General features: G+C 40.8%; 5 protein-coding genes across 8 annotated transcripts; 2 read left to right on the top strand and 3 right to left on the bottom strand.

The window, feature by feature from the left end:
• Positions 1-144: 144 nt before the first annotated feature.
• On the bottom strand, positions 145-4,117 carry LOC111596956 (WASH complex subunit homolog 5). 2 transcript variants are annotated; one of them, XM_023311412.2, is made up of 7 exons: positions 3,945-4,117; positions 3,788-3,890; positions 3,537-3,728; positions 2,249-3,481; positions 805-2,189; positions 374-745; positions 145-313 (listed from the first exon to the last, which is right to left on the bottom strand). In XM_023311412.2, the coding sequence occupies exons 1-7, from the start codon at positions 4,064-4,066 to the stop codon at positions 160-162; spliced, it is 3,561 nt and encodes a 1,186-aa protein (XP_023167180.1). In that variant the 5' UTR covers positions 4,067-4,117; the 3' UTR covers positions 145-159. The 2 variants fall into 2 exon arrangements, with proteins under 2 accessions (XP_023167180.1, XP_023167182.1); XM_023311414.2 differs by having other exon boundaries at positions 2,249-3,061; positions 3,945-4,116.
• Positions 4,118-4,365: 248 nt separating this feature from the next.
• LOC111596957 (FACT complex subunit spt16) lies at positions 4,366-9,478 on the top strand. Of its 2 annotated transcripts, XM_023311415.2 has the most exons (9): positions 4,366-4,434; positions 4,671-4,934; positions 4,995-5,294; positions 5,356-6,536; positions 6,597-7,463; positions 7,521-7,789; positions 7,842-7,989; positions 8,107-8,211; positions 9,077-9,478. In XM_023311415.2, exons 1-9 carry the CDS (start codon positions 4,366-4,368, stop codon positions 9,231-9,233), a joined length of 3,360 nt encoding a protein of 1,119 aa, XP_023167183.1. In that variant the 3' UTR covers positions 9,234-9,478. The 2 variants fall into 2 exon arrangements, with proteins under 2 accessions (XP_023167183.1, XP_023167184.1); XM_023311416.2 differs by lacking the exon at positions 8,107-8,211 and having other exon boundaries at positions 9,077-9,477.
• Positions 9,479-9,542: 64 nt separating this feature from the next.
• On the bottom strand, positions 9,543-11,423 carry LOC111596958. Its single transcript, XM_023311417.2, has 2 exons — positions 11,024-11,423; positions 9,543-10,943 (listed from the first exon to the last, which is right to left on the bottom strand). The coding sequence occupies exons 1-2, from the start codon at positions 11,067-11,069 to the stop codon at positions 9,547-9,549; spliced, it is 1,443 nt and encodes a 480-aa protein (XP_023167185.1). The 5' UTR covers positions 11,070-11,423; the 3' UTR covers positions 9,543-9,546.
• Positions 11,424-13,114: 1,691 nt separating this feature from the next.
• LOC111596944 (transmembrane protein 134) lies at positions 13,115-15,881 on the bottom strand. Of its 2 annotated transcripts, XM_023311400.2 has the most exons (3): positions 15,536-15,881; positions 15,298-15,474; positions 13,115-13,957 (listed from the first exon to the last, which is right to left on the bottom strand). In XM_023311400.2, exons 2-3 carry the CDS (start codon positions 15,471-15,473, stop codon positions 13,606-13,608), a joined length of 528 nt encoding a protein of 175 aa, XP_023167168.2. In that variant the 5' UTR covers position 15,474; positions 15,536-15,881; the 3' UTR covers positions 13,115-13,605. The 2 variants fall into 2 exon arrangements, with proteins under 2 accessions (XP_023167168.2, XP_023167167.2); XM_023311399.2 differs by having other exon boundaries at positions 15,298-15,881.
• Positions 15,882-15,990: 109 nt separating this feature from the next.
• On the top strand, positions 15,991-18,236 carry LOC111596943 (HBS1-like protein). The gene has a single exon (XM_023311398.2). It carries the CDS (start codon positions 16,119-16,121, stop codon positions 18,138-18,140), a length of 2,022 nt encoding a protein of 673 aa, XP_023167166.1. The 5' UTR covers positions 15,991-16,118; the 3' UTR covers positions 18,141-18,236.
• The last annotated feature ends 64 nt before the right edge of the window (positions 18,237-18,300 follow it).

The following is an 18,300-nucleotide window of genomic DNA, read 5'->3' as shown; positions in this document are numbered from 1 at the left end:
ATTTCACAGCACTACTCACATCTATAATAATTTTCTGGAGAATAAAACACTAAATAAATTAGTAATTTTTAACTTTTGGAAGTATAAACAAGCCAACTTAATATTTTATATTACATATTTATTATTATTTTTTTTTTTTTACATATATGTAATTGAGCGTTACTTGACAGAGGTCGCTAAATAATCAAACTCACTTAAAATCATATTGGGTATACGCTGCTCTAGGACACTAAGTGGCAAACCAGCCATGCGTACGAATGCATGCAGGAAGTGCAGCATAGTATTCACCTCTGCACCCAGCAACTCTTTATCCCTATAAAGATAAAAATTGTTAATGAAGTGTTAATCTAAATCTCAAATGGCTTATACTCACTGTAGCTGTGCCTCTGCCACAATTACAACATACTGGCACATGTAGGAGATATACAGCATTTTGACATTCTTGTGGAACTGTTTAAGTACTGTTAGTAGCCCCAATATCAGGGGCACACAATCGATGACATCTTTAGCAGTCTTAGGCAGCAAACAGTCCGTATTTGTGGAATGCTGTAAACGAACAACATGCGCAATGGTAAAGAGGAAAAGAAATAAGGACATATTGTGTGTATTTTTGGGAGCCATAAAAATCTGCTCCAGCGGGTCATAATTGCCCGTATAGTGAAGTATTTCTTGCAGCTCGGTGAACATTCCCACGCCCTGCTCATCGTACAGTTTCATATTACTGGAGAGTTCCAGCAACAAGGCGCTGTAGATTAGAGAATGATTAGGCAAACTGTCAAGCTTTGTTTTGTCAACCCGATTTACCGATTTAGCGTATCCGTTGTATTCTCCAGTAACTTGGCATCACACTTGCTGCTAAAGCTTAGTTCCCCGGCAATTTGCTGACGCAGCAACTGCTTGTGTCCTATAGAAAGTATCCAGTCAAGAAGTGTGGGCCACACCTTTAGCCAACGTTGCGTATAGCCTTGATAATACTTAAGCGGTTGCTTGGCCAGTTCGCCGGGAAAGTCACGCGATTCTAGCTCCTTGGTCAGGCTGCTTAACGCATCACACCACATTCGATCCGTACTTAAATTCTTTTGAAGTCTGTCCATATTACGTTTCAGTTCATCGGCCAGCATGTGCGCGTAAAGCCGCTCTAGACCCACCATCCCAGCTGGCGCCATGGCCTCTCGGAGCACGCTAAAGAAGGCACAGCCAGCTAACAGCTGCTGATGCGGTGCACGTTTTTCATACCACGTGCACTTCAAATCTAAATAAATCGTCTGTTTTGGGTCCGTGCAACGCAAGATTTCGTTTGCAAGACGCCCAATGAAATTGTTCGATTTGCTGGCATCTCCTTGCAGTGGATGAAAGCTTGGTATTGGTATTGTTTGGGATTGGAAGCGGGATTGCCAATCCTGTACTTTGTTTCGCAGAAAGCAATTGCATTCCTTTTCCACATTGTAATTAATGATACGCTGCGATTCTTCCAGCAATATGCGCAGACCCTGTACACGCAAATAGTCTTCGATATACTCAAAGGATCGGCGATAGCCCTCGATGGTCTTAGCCAGCGCTTGGAGTTTCTCCTGGAGCAACTGTACAGACGTCTTGGTCTTCTCTGGCGTAAATATCAGACCTAAATTGTAGGCGTTGGCCAAGTGATTGACTAGTTCCTTACGTATGCCATCCTCAAGCAGCTGTTTAGGATCTAGCTCAATGACTCCCACCAAAGTCGTCTTCATCATTAATATACCTTTCGTAAAGACTGCAATGGAATTGGTGAGCTGCGCCACCTTCGCACGCTCCTCGAATTGCGCATATTCGCGTAGCTTATCCTTATTAAGACGTGTTGGAAACTCCTTAATATCATTGGTCAGCAGCTGTATAATTCTTGCCAGAATGCTAAACATCGTCTCCGGCACAATTTGTAGCACACGTCGCAAAAAGTTTGCCAGCTCTGTGCTGTAATAGTTGGAGACAGAGATCAGATCTTCACTTTTGGCTTGGTTGATACGCATTAGGGGCACCTCCAACGTACTGGCCAGCTTCAGGAACACAGCTCTTATGCTAATGACAGCGGGTGGTAGGGCTTTAATGTGATTCTGCATGATCACAGTGAAATCTCGCTGCAGTAAGCACCAGGCGTAGCTAAAGTCGCTAATCATCTGAATGTGGATCTCGATATCTTCTTTTAGGTTGATTAACTATAGGATATATAACATTAACACCGAAAGCATCTATCATAATACTATCATAACCCTACCTGGGCCATGCGATTTAATAAGTCGCGCGTCTCCTGCAGCTGCTGCTTGACCAGCATATTTGCATGTAAGTTGTGATATTCCTGAACTTCGTCCAATGCCTGCATTGCCTGTATAATCAGTCGTCCCGACTTTTGTGGTTTATTCAACTCAAGTTTTTGTAAACGCTGCGCGATCTGACCAAACCACTCCTGCAGATGAGGATTCGCTTCGATTTTGGTTAATGGTCGCGATCCCGCAAAGGATTCACTTAATTCTCCCAGATACTGAATTGCCTCATCCCGATTGTCCGTCCACCGCTGTTCGCGATTCTTTCGAAGCTCAACCAATAGCTCCCTGACATTCAGTTCCAATTGACCACAACCCAGCAACAGGTGGTAGAGCATACCGGAGTCGAATTTAAGTGCAGTAAGCAATTTTTGATGTAGCTGCGCTAACATCGTCGTCTGGTTAAAAATTAGAAGTACGGCGGGTCGTGTGTGAAGACAATACCATCGTAACAGCACATTAGCTTGTCGCATCAGCACTATTATCTGATTGGCATGTTCCAGCACAAATGCATCGTCCAAGACGCCTTCACGTACAATCTCTTCGATTTTTTGAAGTGTTTTATTCATCTGTTCACGCTTCTGCTTGCAAAGAGTGTCCAGAGCGATAGGTGTAACCACATGGGCCACAGCGGTACTTGCGGCCTTAAAGCATGACCAAGAATCTATCAAGTTCACAGTGATTCCCATATAAATGGAAAGCGTCCAATTATCGTTGAAGAACTTGTCGACAATCTCGCGCATCTGGGCACTTTGTGTATGCAGCACCTGGGGCGAGAAATAAAGGCAAACGAAAAGCATCACAGCCTGAGTGGACAGCGCTGTGGTGCGATGCGTCGGATGTGGATAGATTGTCAGCTGGTTGTAGATGTCATCACAGCGCAAGCGAGCCAAAACCAAATCTATGAAGTTCGTATCGAAGCGAAAGCGTGCAAAGTAAGACTCCGGATAGTTGGGTACAGCCACTGTTTTGTTCACTGGAAGCACCGAGTGATTCTGTACCGGCTGTATGAAGCCCGTGGAGCGCAGCAACAGACATACATCATGAATGTTACTATCATCGCCGCTGGGCGTAGCATCGCCGCCGCTATAGCGATAATAGGCTATCAAGAGGCGCTCCCGCACATCTCCTGGTATATGCAAATCCACGACGAGCAAAATAACGCCGTACAAATAGAGCGATTCACACTGCATACCAGGATTTATACATAATTTATTTTCTTTATATCATTTACTCACTCACCAATAACTGTTTTCCCTCCGCATCCTGCAGCACCGTCTCCAGCGTTTGTTGTATATAGTAACCACTGTTTAGTTCCTCAATATACTGATGCAAGTCTGTAGCATAATGATGCACACTCTGAAAGGCCCGGTAGAAACGAGTTATCAACTGCAGGTGATTTGTGCGAGTTTCCAAATCCAAGTCGCTAAGCTCCTATAAAAATACAGTACATAGTTTAAATGACAGGCGTGCACTATTACCCTTATACTTACTGGGCTATCCTCAATCTTCTTCTCTTGCGATTCAGCTACTTTGAAATAGCTGAAGTCTAAAATAATATCTGCATATTTTTGTTTATCAGCTGCGGTTTCCAATCTGCGAAGCACAAAAAATAATTTGGAATTTAAATTGTCGTAAGCGAAAGCTTACCTGTAAATGCTGGGCACATATTCTTTTAGTCGTAGTATTTCAGCAATTATGGAGTTGCCCACAGAAACAATATTCAGTAAATTTTGACCACACGCATTATTTTCATTAAGAAACTCGCCCATTTTTTCTCGCTGACATACAGCTGATTATTGTTAAACTAGAGCGGAGACGATCGTTTTTCGCAGGGTAAACTATCGTTCAGGCTATCGTAAGTCACGTTCAACCGTCAATCAATGTATCGACAACAATCTAATATCGAATTCGATAACATATTGTGCTTTCCGTCAACACGTGAATGTCCACGCGTCGGCCACCGCGCATTTTTTTGCAAATCGTCCGTCTGGCGGAATTTGCGCTATGTGTTAAATTATTAAGTAAGACGGATAACATATTAGCAACGTAATAAGTTTTAGCTGGCATCATGTCGAGCTTTGTCATAGATAAGGAATCATTTGTTCGTCGAATAAAACGCCTGTATACAGAATGGAAGGTAAGTCCAGGAATCTGTTTGCATGCCGGGCTCAGAACTCGTAAATGTTACGGTTTTTCGAGTCCACGTTTATTTCGACGTACGCTGAAATAACGAAATGATATTGTGAAATCCTTCGTCATGTATGACCAAAAAAGAAAACAGATAATAACAAAAATAATGCCAGCAACAATTTAGGTTAGAACGAATGATTTTTAATTTCTTTCTAATGCAAAATTCTCATTTTTCTTCAACAGGCGCCTAGCACTGGGCACGACAATGTGCTCAGCAATTTGGACTGCATCATGAGCGTCGTTGGTGTAGATGAGGATGTCATCTATTCAAAGTCTATGGCGTTGCAGCTTTGGCTGCTTGGCTACGAACTGACGGACACAATTTCAGTTTTTGCCTCGGATGCCATATATTTTCTGACTAGCAAAAAGAAAATTGAGTTCCTTAAGCAGGCACAAAACATCAACGAAGAAGGTGTACCGGAAATCAAGCTACTCGTGCGGGATCGTGTAAGTTTGGCAATAAAAACCACATATATACAATTTGCTTATCAAATTTGATCGCAATAGAACGACAAAGATCAGGCAAACTTTGAGAAGCTAATTACAACCATGCAGAATTCCAAGAAGGGCAAACGATTGGGCGTTTTCACTAAGGATGCGTTTCCTGGCGAATTCAGCGAATCCTGGAAAAAGCTTTTGACTGCTGCCAAATTTGAACATGTGGACATTAGCACCATAATTGCATACTTGATGTGTCCCAAAGACGAGTCAGAGATCAACAATATACGTAAGGCATCGCTGGTTTCCATGGAAATATTCAACAAGTATCTGAAAGATGAAATCATGGACATCATCGATTCGGATAGGGTAGGTTGTACCTCAATAAAATTCCATTCAATTGTATATAATTTCAATTAACTATTTGCAGAAAGTAAAGCACACTAAGCTGGCGGATGGCTGCGAAGCAGCTATAGCTGAAAAGAAATATACAAGCGGCTTGGATCCACGTTCGCTTGACATGGCATATCCTCCAATTATTCAGTCTGGCGGCGCCTATAGCTTGAAATTCTCTGCAGCTGCTGATAAAAATCATTTGCACTTTGGGGTGATTGTGTGCTCGCTGGGCGCGCGCTACAAATCTTATTGCTCCAATATTTCACGTACCTTTTTGGTAAATCCCACAGAGGCGATGCAGGAGAATTACACGTTTCTGGTAAATGTACAAGAGGAGATACTCAAGCTACTTGTCCCCAGTGCCAAGCTCTGTGAGGTGTACGATAAGACGCTTGCTTATGTTAAAAAGGAGAAACCCAGTATGGTTGAGAATCTAACCAAGAGTTTTGGATTTGCCATGGGTCTGGAATTCCGTGAAAATTCAATCGTGATTGGTCCCAAGTGTCAGGCGCTAATCAAAAAGAACATGGTCTTCAATCTGCACGTTGGCATTTCGAATTTAACCAATCCTGAAGCCACAGATAAGGAGGGCAAAACCTATGCATTGTTCATTGGTGACACTGTGCTGGTAGGAGAACAGGGTCCGGCAAATGTGATGACACCCTCTAAGAAAAAAATCAAGAATGTAGGCATTTTCATCAAAGACGATGACGATGAGGAGGAAGATGCGGATGATAAGAAGGCCGCCAAGGCTGATCAAGGCACTGAAATATTAGGTCGCAGCAAGCGCAATGCTGTGCTCGAGTCCAAGCTGCGAAATGAGATCAACACCGAGGAGAAGCGCAAGGAACATCAACGTGAACTAGCTCAGCAGCTCAACGAACGGGCACGCGAACGTTTAGCGAAGCAGGGCAATTCCAAAGAGGTGGAGAAGGTGCGCAAAAATACAGTATCCTACAAGTCCATGAGTCAAATACCTCGGGAGCCGGAGGTTAAGGAGCTCAAATTGTATGTGGACAAAAAATATGAGACAGTCATAATGCCAGTGTTTGGCATTCAGGTGCCCTTCCACATATCCACAATTAAGAATATATCCCAGTCTGTAGAGGGCGAGTATACGTATCTGCGCATAAATTTTTTTCATCCTGGCGCCACAATGGGACGCAACGAAGGCGGACTCTATCCGCAACCAGAGGCGACCTTTGTCAAGGAGGTGTAAGTAGAAACTGTGCTCTTTTTATACATCTATACATTATATTTTATTATCAATTGCAGCACCTATCGCAGTTCAAACGTGAAGGAACACGGCGAGGTAGCGGCTCCATCTGCCAATCTGAACAATGCGTTTCGTTTGATTAAGGAGGTGCAAAAACGTTTCAAAACTCGTGAGGCTGAGGAGCGTGAAAAAGAGGATTTGGTTAAACAAGATACACTTATATTGTCCCAAAACAAGGGTAATCCTAAGTTAAAGGATCTGTACATTCGACCCAATATTGTAACGAAACGCATGACGGGCAGCTTGGAGGCGCATACCAATGGCTTTCGCTACATCTCTGTGCGCGGCGATAAGGTTGACATCCTCTATAATAACATAAAGAGCGCCTTTTTCCAGCCTTGCGATGGTGAAATGATTATACTGCTTCATTTTCATTTGAAATACGCAATTATGTTTGGCAAAAAGAAACATGTCGATGTACAGTTTTATACGGAGGTTGGAGAAATCACCACAGATTTGGGCAAGCATCAGCATATGCACGATCGTGATGATTTAGCTGCTGAGCAGGCGGAACGTGAGCTTCGCCAAAAGTTGAAGACGGCCTTCAAGAGCTTTTGCGAAAAGGTTGAAGCGATGACCAAGGCACAAGTGGAATTCGATACGCCGTTCCGTGAATTAGGTTTCCCTGGGGCACCCTTCCGAAGCACAGTAACGTTGCAGCCGACATCTGGATCGTTGGTCAATCTTACCGAGTGGCCACCATTTGTTATCACCCTGGACGATGTGGAGCTGGTGCACTTTGAGCGAGTTCAGTTTCATTTGCGTAACTTTGACATGATCTTTGTATTCAAAGAGTACAACAAAAAAGTGGCCATGGTAAATGCCATACCCATGAATATGCTGGATCACGTCAAGGAATGGTTGAAGTGAGTGACCTCTGCATTTGTGTTTCATAAGTTTTGCCCAACCTATTGTCATTGCAGCTCTTGCGACATACGCTACTCTGAAGGCGTGCAATCGCTCAACTGGCAGAAGATCATGAAGACAATTACCGATGATCCTGAAGGATTCTTCGAACAAGGCGGCTGGACATTTTTGGATCCGGAATCAGGCAGCGAAGACGAAAACGAATCAGCTGAATCAGAGGAGGATGAAGCCTATAACCCTACAGATGCCGAATCAGACGATGAAACTGATGAAGATGATTCCGAGTATTCGGAAGCTTCCGAGGATGAAAGTGATGACAGTGATGGTATTTACATAAATTTTTCGTTTAATTCGATTTACATATGCCTACCTTGCAGAGCTGGGATCTGATGAGGAATCTGGCAAGGACTGGTCAGATTTGGAGCGTGAGGCCGCAGAGGAAGATCGTAACAATGATTACAATACCGATGATAAACGCAACGGAAAATTCGAGACAAAGAAGCATGGCAAAAGCTCGAAGCACAGGTAAGCAGAGGGTCAAGGACATTCACATATGTGTATGTTTTTTTTTTTCTTAAATTCTCTATCTTTCTCTCTCTTCTCTAATTTGTTTAATTACTATACTTATTCATGCAAACACAGTCGTCGCGAGCGCGAGGAGCAGCGATCGTCAAACAGTAAAAAGCATAAGTCGAATTCCTCTTCACATTTAAAATCCTCCAGCTCCAAACATGGCAGCTCATCTAGGTTTGTTAACGTATTCACACACGCACGCAACATACATACATACACATACATTTCACACACAACATCAACAAATCACGTTAATTGTTTAATTATTCGATCGAACAAAGATCATCCGCAATCGACTTTAAATTTAATTGTTTTTGGAATTTATTTATGAAGTAATTATTAATTATTAATTTGTTAAAAATGTTCAATTTTTTAGTTAGGATTTAGTTAGGCACTCTTAAGAGCGTTCTGGTTTTAATACTTCAACTAATGACTTTTTAGCAAATAGGTAAGACTTCTAACTAATATACGTATAAGGTTAGATTGAAATTTAAAATTGCTAAAGATATCTTAAAAGTTTTTCCTTTATACAACAACTGTATAGTAACTATTTGATATAATGTCCCAATATCTAATACAATTAGCAGCTGACAAAAGGAACCAAAATTAGCAGAAGAAATATTTTTCATAAGACTTCTTTTTGCGTTAAAGTCGAAAGAAATATATATTTATTATATAGAAAATCGAATTTGAATTAGAATTGGAATATTGAATTTTTTAATATAGCTGATATATGGTAATATAAAATTAATTGATTTAAAAAATAGTAGGAGTATGAGAAACTTGACAGGAAATCGAATTAAAGCTCTATAAATAATTAATTCCATAGAATTTATATAGTTGAACTGCTTTAAAGTCTTACTTTACTGACCAATTTTTTTCTAATGTAAATCATACATTAAAATGTTTTTTCGTTATAGAATAAAAAACTACTTCATAAATTATGCAAAAATTTTGTTCAAAATTGTACTTCAACTCCAACTCAACCGACTAAAATAATTGAATTATTATTTAAATAAATTTATTACTCTCATTAAAGCCCATCGAAATCGTCTAAGGATAAATATCATAATCGCGACAAGCATCATTCCTCCTCATCGTCGGGGCACAAAAATAGCAGCAAGGATAAGGATCGGAAACGCTCCCGTGAAGACAGTCGCGACAATGGCCACAAATCGAAAAAGTCGCGACGTTAAGGACACATGCAAGGACACATGTAGCGGTAGTTAAAATAGGACAGGAAGTACACACACACACAGAACAGGCAACTACAAATACATCTGTACATTTTTGGAGACACACACTCCTACCACACTCCCACTAATTTTTTTACAATATACTATGTCCGTTTTGTACATCATATTGTATTTCACTGTTGAACCTACTTCACCACAAACTTCTTTACACTTCTCTTTTCCTGCACCTATTGCATCATTTATGAAAACTGTAATACAAATTAAATAATTATAATACGTAAATATGTATATCTATGTAGTTATTGTGTTCCTACTAGTTCCAATTTCCCAGGAGATGACGATAATGAAAAACCTCATGGCTGTCACGTTTGCGACTCAATCGTAGTTCCCGCTCTCGTTGCTGGTGGGCATTCGGATTGGCTGCAGCTACCACAGTTCCTCGCTTCCGAGTTGCATCGAACATGTTTCGTGTTTTATTGATGGGATACCGCATTTTGTTCTTCAGCCAGGTTGTGAAGGCACGTTCATTATCTTGCATTTTCTTCAGCTCATGTTCGTTTCGGTTCAGCGTTTGTTCTATGGCAAAGCGTTGTTTGCGTCGCATCTGTTGTTCACGTTGCTGTAGCTGCTTTGCACTCAGGCCGTACTCGGACATGTAGCCTGTGTAACGAGGTAGCTTTTCCCTCTGCAGCGCATGCCGATGCTCGCAACAAATCTTATAGTTCATTTTGATATCCGGCACGCTGGCAACAGTTGTTGCTGTGGGCGTGGAGCGACGGCGAAAACTAAAATGGCGGGCATTGAAGAATGTCTTGTTGGTGCTATTAGTGTTCAGCTTTCGATCAGCTTCGCCTTCTTTCTTGTAATAAACGCTATGCTGATCCAGCTCAAAAGCTTCGGGTATATAGCTAGCAACAATGACGGATAAATCATCCTCTTCCACATCCTCATGCCCATAATTGGTTCCAGTTAGACGATTGATCTGCTTCTGTCCTGGAACATCTAGTGTTTTATATAGACTTTTGTAAGCTTGCCGCAGCTTGATGCGTGCCTCGTTCACAACGCGTTCATCTTCCTCGCAATCAGACTCAGTTAGCAAATTGGTCAAACTCCTCTGATCCGACTCCTCTGCCATTTGCTCATTATTCAAATCGAATGTATTCTGACGTGTTATGCGAAGCTTTTGCGTGCATGCTGCAAGCGTTTCGGTGGCAGCAATCAGATCATCCTCATCCACGCCTGAGAAGTCGTCATCCGCGTGGTCTATGCTTCCAGTCCGAGCAGCTGGTACAGACTGCATACTGTAGCTGTTACTGCTGCCATTTTCCACTTCGCTTAGGTCTAAAATTTCCTCGCATATTTCCTCCTCCAACTGTGGCTTCGCTGCCTTCTGCTCCATTACTGTATTCTCCAGCTCCTTGGATGGCTCCTTTTCGATGGGCGCAAATCGTTCGCGTTCGGTTTGAAGCTTCAGCTGCGCCAATTGCTCCAGCAGCCCAGCGGGCGGACTGTACAGCTCCTCCTGGATAGACTGCTGCGCTGTGGGCTCGTAATCCTCCAAATTGGGCGCAAAAGTTACCTTGCGATTGCTGGTAATGCTGTTGGCATTCAACTGACCCACATTGTCATGATCCTCGTATAGCGCAAAAAGCTGCTTGTTGGCCTCGTTAATCTTGTCTGCAATGTTGTACTCGTTCACGGGCTTCAGGACTGCATAATAATCAAACATAAGTGGCATATTAATACTCTGGCTCTGTTCCGCTAATCGACACGAGTTTTTCGCCACTTACAGTAAACTTCGCAGTCGTCGTCCGACTCCGCCTCCGGATCATACATCTCTGGCTGCTATCGATGCGAACTCCGTTGCGTGGATTATTTTTAGATCAGTTTTTTTGTGCAAAACTCGGTAAAATGTTTCATTTCGTGCTATTGAGCGCTTTTGCACGCTGAGCACCAGACAAGTACCCATTGAGGCAGAAAGAGGCCCATCAAAAGGTCTAATGAACTTCGCGCAATATATAGATATATGTATATGCCAAATACCCAGCCAGCACCTCCTGTTGCGATTCTGGTTATGCCTCTATCCTGTCTCTGTTGCTGTTGCCAGGCCCCGTTTAGACCAGCTTGCAGTGTTTGGTCGATGCCTGGTGACCATTTGCCATGAACGAGAACTAAACATGCTCAACTGGCTTATACCGTATTCAGCTCACGTATTTACTGCTAAATAAAGTCAAGTATGACCTTTGAGCTTTTTCATGAGCGAATGCCGCAATACTATCTTTAATAACTGTTTTCGCGACTAAACTTAACAACTTGATTCATAGAATAAGTTCTACATGATTTAATATCTAACTCATATAGTCTGTATAGAGAGTCATTTCAGAGCATCAATACTACATACTGGTGTATTACTTATATGCATTGCACACTCTTAGTTTAATATATCCTCCCACCCTCGCTCAATGAAGTAGAAGATATAATAATGGACTCGTTTGATTGGTAATTTTATGAACTTTATTTCATTGGGGCTTTTTTAGTTAACCACATTTAAAGGCTAATAGTTAATTATCGAAGTCAATGTCAAAGTCAAAGTCGAGCAACGTTTAATAGAGAACATAAACTGCAAAAATACACAATACCTTATTTATCTAATTTTTTTGCAGTATATTGAGCAATACATACGGGCCAATTTGATTTTACAATATCCTTTTCAATTGTTATTAACTAAATCTATAAACAAAAGCAATCTGAAAAAAATATTTGTTTTGTGATTAATGAGACATTCATATAAATTTATACATCATATCATATATAATATATTATGAACTTCCAGCACTGATTAAATATGCATAAATGTTAAGTTATATAGATTAAATATTTACTCTCTTTTCTTTAACATTAAAAGCCCACGTTTTATCACATGTAGTTAAACCATTCTCAACCGCAAGATAAAAGTTCTAGCTAATAAGTGAAAGGGTTGCGAATCAAAAAAGAATAAGAGTTCATCTAACTAATCAAAAAGTGATAAATTATAAAATAAATATGGCATAAAGGCATAAAGTTCTATGTCAAGTCCATTGTTTTCATGTTGTACCTATCATAGATATAATGTATTCCAATCTGATATTACTCTCAATACTTCCTATTACTTATTCCTCTGTTCATATTAATACAAATATAAATCAAATTACAACACAATTGAAATTTTTAAAAATTTTAAAATATATTTTAATGCTTTCTAATTAAAAAGCATCAATAATTGAATAAAAATAAACAAAAGTCAAAAGCAAAAAGCTGTTGCATTTCTTAGTATACGTAAATATTTCGAGTATAATTCAAAATAAAGTTTTTACATTATAATTGTGCCTAGCTTTGAATTTATGAATATGCCATATTATTTTTTTCAACCGTATTCAACATACTTAGAAAAATAGAGCATTAAAAACTAAACGGCGAAATGTAATAAAAAAAATAGAATTAAAAATTTCTTTTAGCTATTTTATGTGATGTCTGATGAGTGTGTGAGCGTGTCAGTAAATTGTATGTATAATTTCATTGGAGGACGGGTAGAATTGGTTAGGGTTCGAAGATTAGCGCATTAACGCATGTATAGCAGTATCAGCGCTACTCACTTATATCACTAATAAATTTCTTTTGGTTTTAATTTTTTGTTTTTTTTTTTTTTTTCAAGAAGGTTCTTTGTTTTCTCTCTCTCTATAGAGGTTATATAAACTAAGTTAATTGCAGCCTAGACAGGCGCTTATTAATCATATATATACATACATATATATATATATAATTAAAAATATATAAAGATATATATATTTATTTATTTATTTATATTAATATATAGATTCATGTTCGAAAAAGTAAACATTTCGTTAGCTTTTTTGCGCGGTCGGCGCAGCTTCGATTTAGTTTGTTATTTTTGGTGCAATTAAATTTCAATAAAAGTACAGCTTACACAGTTGTTTTTTTAACACTAAGTCGGGCTCAACATTTACCATCATACACAAAGTCTTTCGTTTTTCATTATATTTTAAATAATAATAATGTGTGTGTATGTTAGTGTTTTTTATACGTATCTTTTACACTTTATGGGTATACCAAACATTGTATTTTAAGCATATCTTTCTTTTTAAAAAAATACATACATTAAAGCTAGAATTCGATTTTGGGATTTTTATGGAGATATTTAGTAGGATTTATCTGTTGCAAGTTCTATTTCATACACATAAGAAATATTGAGTTAATTACATAAATATAAAATAAGTTGTTTATATAAATACATATATAGAGGGAGTATGGGGAGGGCGTTCTGCTGATTCAAATTGGATCAACCATTACATTTAAGATTCTGATCTTCTATCGCTTATGTAAAAAGAGGCAAGTGATAAAAGTCAAACCCTCGATATCCTTTGGCCGCCAGCCATATATAGACAACGTGATAGGCGCCTGGTATAAAGCAAATGAGTCCAGCAACAAAAAATACAACACCCTGTGATGTATTGTGTGGATCAGCGATAGCAAAGGTGCCCATTACAAATAGCCCAGTGCCCACAACGAGCAGCGTAAAGGCAGCTAGGACAGTGCGCCAATTTTCGCGCACCTTCGGATGCCGCCAGCAATATGTGTTCGTCTCCTCAGTGGGCAGATTGCCATATTCCTGTATTAGCGAATCACTGTCCCGCGACGTTGTATCTTCGGCATACTTACTGTAGCCCCTGTTAATTAAGAAACAAAGCAAATAAGTAGGATGAAATAGAATTAACGTTAATTCTGCTTATCGCTGAGGTTACGCAAAGTCAGACAATACACATACAAGCACACAGGAAGCACTTTCACAAATATATTCTATCCCTTTACGAACATAAATTGTTCCGCGTTAATGCAAGAGAAGACAACTCAAAGGCAAACATTCCCCTCATTAGGTAGAGTCTTCACTAAGCCCATAAATTATCAATAAGAAGTTTGTGAGTAAGTAATCAAGACTGTTTTGTTTTGATTTAAATATTTTTTAAACATATTTCTCAAGGATAACTGCTTGGCTTACAAGTGGTGCTTTCACTGTACTCGTAATGAATCTGTATATATGTATGTGTGTGCATGTTTATATTACTCAATAACAATGAAGTCGAACAAGTGCAGCTCGTTGCGTCGACCGCGACCGAAGGCTAGACTCAAATCAAGGTGTTGGATGTCGTGAAAAAAGTAAAATTATGCAAAATAATGTCTTCAAGGAACGACGAAATTTATGCGCAACTGATGTTTTACAATTGAATGTCAAATTGGGCTGGATGCATTTCTGACACAATGGGCAGACGGCGACGACGTCATCCGCATTACTATAGTCTGCTTTAATCTCCATAATAACGTAGTGTTGTACCTTAAGACGCGACGTGCATGCATAATGGATGGAATATCAACTAGAGAAGAGCTCCTAGAAATTGTAAATATAATGTGTATGAATGAAGCACGCACGCGCTTTTAGCGTACACACTTAGCGACACAGACATACACTTGTAAATGTATGGAATGCTACTTTGAGCATTTCCGGCAAGGAAGCGGAAAGTAACACACGGCATCCGCAAAAGGTAAAGTTATTATAAGGTTTGGCAAACAGCTGCTGAAGCTGCAAGTTGAGTTGTCTGATTTTTATCATTTCATGGCGATAGCTGGTTTTTAGTTGCAGGCCTGGGCTGGTTCTATGTCAGCTATGACACAATTTTCAATAGCAACTGCTTACTAGGTGGTTCAAGGAGTGTCAAAATTGAGCTGCAAAAACCTAAATATGGAAAATTTACCCCAATATAAAATGATATATATGTGTCCTATACAATTGCAAAAGTTTTCGATTGGCCACATAAAGAACAAAAATTTTAACAAGCTGTTTATGGCTGCAAGCTTCCTTATTGTAAATCAGTGAAGCACAAAGGGATCACACGACTCCATTGGCAAATGGTGCCAACAACTGTCAAGCATCTGGAACCCACGCAGAGACCCAGAACAAGAACCAGTGACACTACTACTAGTTCCAGAAAAGGGGAACTGGTTTCAAACTTACTTTGGATCCTGTATACGTATGGATACATCTTCGGTGGAGCGACCTTGTTTGGCACTGCCGCTAACACCGCCGCGCATTGGCGTAGATATCACTGTGGAGCCATAGACACGTATCGCCTCCTCTTCCTCTTCCTCGAATGCGTCGTGTATGGAGAAGCCCCGTGCGCCGTTGTACATACTGTTTCTTGTTGCTGTTGTTTTCTTCAGTTGTTATTGTACATAAATATAAGTAGACCTACGTTTTGTTCACAATAATTGAAAACTCGGAGAACGAGCGCTTAGTGCTGCGTCGCCTGCATTTTCCGACACATTGAAACGTGTGTTATAAGCTTTTTTTAGGTTGCTTCGTAAAGATTTTCACTGTTTTCCTTAATATTTTACGCGACACAAAAGATAATGTTCAGAGAGGAGAAGAGTGGAAAGTCTAGTGATGCACAAAACAGAATAACTAAAGTATCGTTACTACTATCGCACGCGTAAACACGTTCAACACAAGTTGCACCGGATAATGCTACTGTATTCCAATCTAATCGCTAACAGAAATATATATATGAACAAGTTTTTTAAATTTTTGCAATGTTTTCTTTAAAAATATAGCCCAAGTAAAATGTATTGTACTTTCGAAACATAAGAAATAGTTTATATATTACAATATCTGCTATTATTCCACACAAAGATGGACCGCCAGAGAGTTCACTAAAACAATATGGCAACTCCATTAGTCAGAGCTTTCAGTCGCCTGCAATTCGATGAAATTCTATTTTACTTTCTTTTTCAATAATTGTGAAATTTAACTGAATTAGTAAAACAATAAAGTTTAACATGTCGCGTCACAGAATTGTACGCGGAATGGACTACAACGACGAATACGATGGTTACGATGATGTCTATGGCCATTCTGTTGACGACGATTGCGTTTCGCCAACGGATCAGCAATGGCTTTTCGATCGGACTCGTGGACAACACAGTATGTCGGCATTTATAAAGAAGAATAAGAACATAGAGGAGGAAGCGGAAGATGGTGATGATAACGACGACGAGGATGAGGAAGATGAGGTATATCAAAAGGCACGCAGAGATTCCGAAAATTTTCAAATGCCGGAACTAGATGATACAGCGCAGGCGAAGCTCAGTTCTTGCGTGGATGAGGTGCGCAGCGTGGTGGGCGATGCCGTGTCTGAACGTTGCATTGTGGAGACGTCTATGCGTTTCGACTACAACATTCAGAAAGTACTCGATGAAATACTCAACGAGGAGACAAGCAAAAAAGACAAAAACAGACGTCCACAAAAGTTGAAATTAAATGCTACGCCAGCTGCAAAGACTATAACAACGCCTAAACCTACGCCCACAAAGATCACGCTCTCCACTGCAAAGGACGCTAGACGGGGATTTGACATCGCCTCACCCAAAGCGCCAGCTTCGCCCAATGTGTCTGGGCGGAATACGCCTGTTGACGGCGGCGACGAAGCGGGACGCAGTACCAATGCCATATTCAAAGTATCCAAGGATCAGGCGCAGCGTAATACACAGGAGCTCTACGAGCAGGAGCGCTCCTCACACAAAAGCCATATACACATGATTGTCATTGGGCACGTTGACGCGGGCAAAAGTACCCTGATGGGTCACCTGCTGTACGATACTGGCAACGTTTCACAGCGAGTGATGCACAAGCACGAGCAAGAGTCTAAGAAATTGGGTAAGCAGAGTTTTATGTACGCATGGGTGCTAGACGAAACAGGAGAGGAGCGTGCGCGCGGCATCACCATGGATGTGGGACAATCACGAATAGAGACAAAAACAAAGATTGTAACGCTGCTCGATGCCCCCGGTCACAAAGATTTTATACCCAACATGATTTCTGGAGCAACGCAAGCGGATGTGGCACTTCTTGTCGTTGATGCGACACGTGGTGAATTTGAGTCTGGCTTCGAATTAGGCGGACAGACCCGAGAGCATGCTATACTTGTGCGCTCGCTGGGGGTTAATCAGCTGGGTGTTGTTATCAATAAGCTGGACACCGTAGGTTGGTCCAAGGAGCGTTTCCAGGAGATTGTTCATAAGATGAAATCATTCCTAAAGCAGGCAGGTTTTAAGGAATCCGATGTCTGCTTTACGCCCTGCTCCGGTTTAACGGGCGAGAATCTCACGAAAAGTGCCCAAGAGCCTGGTCTAAAAGCCTGGTACGAGGGACCACATCTTCTGGATGTCATTGAACACTTCAAGGTGCCAGAGCGAGCGGTTGATCGGCCATTTAGAATGTCTGTAACGGATATATACAAGGGCACAGGATCTGGTTTTTGTATTTCGGGTCGCATTGAGACAGGTGCACTCTGTGTCAACGATAAGGTGCTCGTAGGTGCAAGTCGTGAACAGGCGCAAGTTAAGTCTCTGAGCATGGATGAACTTACACAGACAAGTGTGTTTGCTGGAGATCAGATCTCTGTAACCCTAGGCGGCGTTGATGTGAACAATATAACCGTGGGCTGCATTATATGTGATCCACAAATGCCAATCCCTGTGACTACCCGGTTCCAATGCCGCATCATTGTCTTCAACGTTAAGGTTCCCATTACAATGGGTTATCCGGTGCTGCTCCATCATCAGTCACTGATCGAGCCGGCTGTTGTTTGCAAACTGACCGCATCCATACACAAAAGCACCGGCGAGGTGGTAAAGAAGAAGCCTCGTTGTCTCGGCCAGAACTCGTGTGCTCTGGTCGAGTTGGAGACGTCTCGTCCGATTTGCATTGAACGATATTCGGAATTTAAGGAACTGGGACGCGTTATGCTGCGCGTGGCAGGCGTCACGATAGCCGCTGGCATGGTCACTAAAATTCGTTAAAAGTGCTTGCTATCTATTTCATACAATACGAAATTTTAGTTAGTTTTATATAGTTTTGTTTTGTTGTAAATAAAAACTAAGTTGATAAAGCACAACTGGCTGATAAGTGAATTGTTTTAATTATACCTGTAGAGCTTTTTATTTTGTTTAACTTAAGTAA

Source organism: Drosophila hydei, unplaced genomic scaffold (genome assembly GCF_003285905.1).
Source record: "Drosophila hydei strain 15085-1641.00,03,60 unplaced genomic scaffold, DhydRS2 tig00008140-arrow-arrow-pilon, whole genome shotgun sequence".
NCBI classification, from domain to species: domain Eukaryota; kingdom Metazoa; phylum Arthropoda; class Insecta; order Diptera; family Drosophilidae; genus Drosophila; species Drosophila hydei.
The sequence above is the reverse complement of the archived record's forward strand: the minus strand, read 5'-3'. Positions and strand labels throughout refer to the sequence as shown.